The sequence below is a fragment of the Lutra lutra genome, chromosome 12, assembly GCF_902655055.1.
Source record: "Lutra lutra chromosome 12, mLutLut1.2, whole genome shotgun sequence".
In the NCBI taxonomy this organism is placed as follows: Eukaryota; Metazoa; Chordata; class Mammalia; order Carnivora; family Mustelidae; genus Lutra; species Lutra lutra.
The window spans coordinates 73,384,208-73,390,207 of NC_062289.1; the positions used below are offsets into that span (position 1 = coordinate 73,384,208).

General features: G+C 49.5%; 1 protein-coding gene across 2 annotated transcripts in view; it reads right to left on the reverse strand.

The window, feature by feature from the left end:
- Window positions 1–5,152, reverse strand: part of KREMEN1 (kringle containing transmembrane protein 1) — a 65,332-nt gene extending 60,180 nt beyond the window's left edge. The window contains exon 1 of one of the 2 annotated variants that reach the window (XM_047697665.1): window positions 4,963–5,152. In XM_047697665.1, coding sequence (XP_047553621.1) covers window positions 4,963–5,059 — 97 coding nt within the window. In that variant the 5' untranslated portion in view covers window positions 5,060–5,152. The remainder of the gene's footprint in view (window positions 1–4,962) is intronic. The other variant, XM_047697666.1, reaches the window with a different exon arrangement.
- Between the last annotated feature and the right edge of the window lie 848 nt (window positions 5,153–6,000).

A 6,000-nucleotide genomic window follows, 5' to 3' on the forward strand; every position in this document is an offset into this window, starting at 1 on the left:
GCCCCACTGAGGGGCTGCACAGTGAGACAGTAAGAAGCCAACCTGCCAAATGGCATCAGGGGGCTTGAGACCTCATCTTAAAAACGCCACAGGTAGTTTTCCAAAGGACACATTCGTATCTTCCTCTGTTGTCCTTCTTCAGGAGGCAAAAACTCAGGCAAAGGCTACAGATCCAAACTTCCGGCCTCTCTCAAGTGTTTTGCATTAACTGTTCCACAGTACAAACACAATCAACTTGGTATGTTTGAATGTTTCATTTTGTTTTTTTCAAAAATGTTTTAATTAAAACAAAATAATCAGCCATGCTAAGCACATTGTTGTTTTTTAAAGGCCACTTTAAAAATGACGACAGTACCATGGAAATAAAATTGAACTGTTTAGTAAAGTGATAGAAATTTGTTTTCTTCTTCTTCTTTTTTTCCCCCTGGCTGATTTTCTGTGTCTCAGGCTGGTGCCACCTGCTGCCTGGGCTTTCCTCTGAGAAACAGATCTCTCAACCGTTTGCTCCAAGCAACATCTGCATGGTTGAACAAACCATGGGCCAGTTCCAAGGCAGACACTACTTCAGTGTATGTAGTACACACAGAACCATACTGAATTTTTTTAAGGCATTTAAAAAAGTATTATTAAAGATCCAAATATATGTGCATGAACTTCCCCTCATGTATCTTTAAAAAAAATTATGGTAAAATACACATAAAATTCACCATTTTAACCATTTTCCCTATATGTCTCTTAAAAACAGTTAATAGTAAAATGTGAAGGGTTCATTTAGTCACCAAAACCAAGTCTCCTTTTCACCTTTCCAGACCACTGAGCCCTGGAAAGAAATCAATACACAGGAATTTAAGCACGACTTGGCAAAGTACACCTCGGGCCCAATCTGGCCCACTCCCTGATTTTGTATAGTCCCTGAGCTAGCATTGGTTTTTAAAAATTTTAAATGACTGAAAACAATCAAAAAAATAATATTTTGTGACCTAGGAAAATTTTATGAAATTTTAAAAATGTCAGTGTCCATAAAGTTTTATTAGAACGTAGCCACGCCCATTCATTTATATTTGTCTCTGGTTGCTTTTCCCCTACAAAGTCAGAGTGGAATAACTACAACAGAGACAGTACAGAGCCTACAAAGCTGAAATTATTTACTGTCTGGCCCTTTACAAAAAATGTCTGCCAACACCTGACCTAGAGCCTCACTCCAGGACCCCAAATCCTAAACTAAAGATGTTATAGTGCCCATCACCAAAAATCCCTAATCTACATATTGTGAAGGTATTTAAAGCAATACATTTTATCTTCATCATTTATTGCTGCTGCTTTGACTATGCTAAATAGTGATATTATCAATAATACCTATACTAAGTATGCCAACTTGCTATTTATTAGGAGGGAGCCTAAATGGAACTTTTTTAAAAAATTTTTTAAAGATTTTATTTATTTATTTGACAGACAGAGTAGACACAAGTAGTCAGAGAGGAAGGTGAGGGCGTGGGGAGGAAGCAGGCTCCCTGCTGAGCAGAGAGCCCAATGTGGAGCTCAATCCCAGGACCCTGGCATCATGACCTGAGCTGAAGACAGAGGCCTTAACCCACTGAGCCACCCAGGCATCCCCGGAACTTGTTTTTTGCTTTCAGATTTATAAAAGGTCTCATTGCATATCTCAAACATTTAAACAGATTTGTCTAGAGACCAAAACAAATTTTCATAAAAACATCAGAGGTCTCTGGTTATCAGGTCAGTTTTGACAGTTTTGTGTTTCTTAAAATACTCAGAGCATAAAAATAATGGGTCGACATTAAAGTACAAAAGCATGTCTGTCCACTTTACTCCTATCAGCCCCTGTCTTGCATTCAGGTAAACCGTTAATGGTATCTCTAAGAGGATCAGTGCTCTATACCGTATGAAGCTCTCACTGTTCACCGAACTCATGGGTTTCATGGCAAGACATACTACTGGCTAAGAGGATGAATAGTAGATGAGGGTTTAGAGGAGAATGAGTATCAAAAAAGGTGTTCACAGCAAATCTAACTTGAATCGAGAAGCTCTGTAGATGCACACCTGACAGCCCCCTAATGTAGAGAAACACCCAAGCAGGGAAGTTGCCTGAGGAGCAAAACTCAAACAGCACAATTCTACCCAACCTTCCCTGCTCTTTCTACCTCTAGGCTCTCCCCTCCAGGTCAGTAAATTCCAGATGGGAGCCCATCAGCCCTATGGCCCTGGCTGCCTTCCTCCTTGAAAAGGGAGTCTAGATTCCACCATCAACCTCTGTCTTCCTCCTTATCAGCTGTGAAGGAAGGGAGAGATTCTCAAAGGAAGAATGAAGAGGAGAAGGGAGATCATTTGGGGTCAGTTATACACTGTAATTAGAACTAGCATTGATGGGGAATGAGCTAACTGTTTTTATAAAGTCAGCATTCAAAAATGCAAACCACCAGTAATTTAAATATTACAAAATTGTGCAGAATACAAGTATTGAAATAAATTTTTCCATCCACAAAATTTTAGAGAAAATTACAGTATCAAAAAATATAAAACGGCAAGTTTGGCATATCCTCAAGGATTTAAAAAACTAGTAGACAGTCTTGGGACAGGATGTGATGCTTCAGACCATGTGGTATCTCCCTAAAACTACTTCTGGAACTAAAAAGGAAAAGCCGAGGAAAGCCCTGGTGTACCTGGATGGTAGGAAAAATTGCTGGTGAGGCTTACTGAGGCAGGAACTTGGGCCACTTACCACAAATCATCTCACAATGGTTATTTATTTGTCCCTAACTCAGACTCCTAAATAAAAGTGTACCAAGGTTTGAGGTCGAAACTGCCTAAGAGCTGCTGTATTTGACCCCTCCTAGCAAAGCAAAGGTGCCTGAGGAGAGGATGCCACCTTCTAACAAACATAAGCAGAGCTGGAGCACTTGACTACTACTCTGCCCTTTCCAGAAGGGGAACCAGTTTATTTCCACCCATACCTCTCTCTCCCTGTAGAGGACATTAAATCCTGACCACACAGATGGCAAAGTGGAGCTGAGGGGTTACTAGGTTACAGTTATGTTGACATATCCTGGCTCTCAGAAAGTTTCTCCTTCATTCCTCACATACAGCAAATAGCACAAGTGATCAAACTTCTGTAGCAGTTTTTGCAGAAGTCCCCTTGAAAGCTGCCAATCTCTCAGAAACCACTTCCTGAGTCTAAGGTTTACAGGACTTGGAGACCCCCTTCTACTGATCTAAAGCCAAGCTTTGCCTTTTATAGGGCTTAATCAGACTGGAAGCTCATAGCATTCTCAGGGCAAATGAGGTGTCTAGCACTTGGTGAACTGTGAAGCACTATAAAAAGTATTATTAAAATATGTTTATTGAGTGCCTTCTATATGTGGGCGTTACCTGCAGTATATCATTTTATCTTTACCAACACCAGGCCAAGGGAGTTCTCATTATCCCTCCTTTACAGATGAGGAAACTGAGTCTTAGCTGAGCCATGGCCCAAAAATCACATAGTAAGGGGCGCCTGGGTGGCTCAGTGGGTTAAGCCGCTGCCTTCGGCTCCGGTCATGATCCCAGGTCCTGGGTTCGAGCTCCGCATCGGGCTTTCTGCTCAGCAGGGAGCCTGCTTCCTCCTCTCTCTCTGCCTGCCTCTCTGCTTACTTGTGATTTCTCTCTGTCAAATAAATAAATAAAATCCTTAAAAAAAAAAAAAATCACATAGTAAGTGACAACACCCAGTCCTATCTTTTTCACTCATCCAAGCTGGTAAGTAAATAAAGCAACAAAGTTTTCTTTCGGCAACAAAATCCTGTCTTTCCAACATCACAGTCTGCGACTTTGGGTGGAGAACCCTCAGCCGGTTTTCCTACTCCGGCAAACCGGTAATGAACCCTTCCCGTCCCTTTCGCGAACGCCCAATTCTCAACACCCAAACAACCTGCAGAGAAATGTAACTGGGCCAGACAACGCCCTCGTGCCTGCTCTTCAACTTGGAAAAAAGTTCTGCTGCAAAGAAGGGTGTGTATGGAAGCTAAGCAAAGTCCCAGCTTCCATCCTAGTCCCGGGCTCCACCTCGGGAAGACCTGGCCTTGGCCTTGACCTGGGGAGTGGGTGACCCTGTTTAAAGGGTGGGATTACCTGGGAAATGGGGCTCTGCATTCCGCCTTCGAGATAAGCACCCTAAGATCTGTAGGGGAGGTTTTAAGCCATCACCCCTTCCTTCCTCTCTCCAAGCTAGGCCTGCACCTGAGTTTTGGGAGGCTCAAAACGGCCCCGGAGGTAAAGACGAGGAGTCCGGGCTGGGTACAGCGGGTCGTCCCGCGACCCGGACCTACCGCGTGCAGGGCGGGCTAGTCAACTCCACTCATCACAAGCAGAAATTGCAAGCAGGCGCAGCCGGGAACCCGGCAGAGAGGCTGGGCGCCCGCTGCGCTCGCCTCCGCACCCGCTCCTGAGCCCGGGGGCGCGGGGGCATCGCCGCGGGGCTTGCGGAGGGGACCCTGGCCCGGGAGAGTCGCTGAGGGGCTTGGGGAGGGGGTGTAGCGTCTTGAGACGGGGTGCGTCGCTGAGAGACAAGATAGGATCCCGGGAGGTAATGGGGCAGAGGGGGCATCCCGGCCCAGGGAGAGTCGCTGAGGAACTTGAGCAGGGGGTCCGGGGTCCTGAGTCCTGAGGCGGAGGAGACGTCCTAGCCCAGGAGGCATCGGGGAGAAGCTTGGCTAAGCGATCCCTGGAGTAGTTCCTGAGGCAAAGAGGGCGCCCGGGGGGCGTCACTGGGGGCTGGGAGTGGGGGTGGGGGGAAGACCCGGGTTCTGAGGAGGGGGACTGCCCCGGCCGGGGGGTGTCGCTGAGGGGCTGGGAGAAGGAGTCCCGGGAAATAGGAGCTAGTGGGTTGGGCCCCCCCTAGGCGGGCCGGCCCGCGCTGCCCCTCGGGCGAGCTCCGCGCAGGGCGGGCGCGGGGGCTCGCTCACTCACCGGGTCCCGGGCCGAGGCCGGGGCTGGGCGCGGGCCGAGCTGCCAGGGTGAGCGCGGCGGCGGAGAGCAGGGCGAGGCGGGCGGCGGGCGGCGCCATGGGCCGTCAGTGCGGGGCCCCGGGGCGCGGCCCGGGGGAGAGGGGGCAGCGCGGGGAGCCGGGGGCGGCCATCGGAGCGGGACGCGGGGCTCGGGCGTGGCCCCGCCCCGGCCGCCCGGCCGCCCCGCCCCGGCCCGCCCTCCTCAGCGCTGCCACCGCCCCGGCAGTGCGGGGCCCGCCCGGCTCCGCCCGCTAGCCCCGAGGGGCGGAGCCGATTGCGCACGCCCTCCCTTCCCGGTGCGCGCGCCGCGCCTGCCACTCACGCTCCAGACTCCGCCCACATCCCCTTCCTCACCTGGGCCCGCCCCCACGGGGCATGTTATTTGTCCGAGCGATGGGGCGGGGCCAGCAGGTGATGGGTGGGGTCCGGGGCTCTGCCTCAGAGTTCCCCCGCAGAGCTTTGGCTACGTTGGAGCCCGCCGGGCGCACCAATGACTCTTGCTCCACCTTCACTCAGGTCGTGACCCACAAGGCGGGCTCAGCCACAGCGGTAATAATCAAAACAGCAGTTTGCAAACCGCTTTTCCCTGCTTTGATCAACGTAGCAGTTTAAAAAAAGGGCGCTCTGGAATCAGAATGTCTGGGTTCAGTCACCTGTAAGACCTTGAGCAGGTCTAAGAAAAATTAGCTCTCTTACCTCAGTTTCTTCATCTGTTAAATGGGAGCGTTGATAGCATACTCCCAAAACTGTTGTACTAAATGAGGCAATGCATGAAAACTTCTACACGGGCACAGTAGGAGCTTAGCAAATGTTGAGTTCCTTCCACCATCCCAGTTCTGGCACCCACAAAGGCAGCATACTGAACTCTGGTTCCGAATCCTGTCGCACATCCTTTGTCAACTGGGGCAAGTTTCCTGCTCTGTCTGAGCCTCAGTCATCTGAGGAATTAATACAAGACCGTCACGATTAGATGAGATAGGCGAAAGTAAAGCGCCCAACA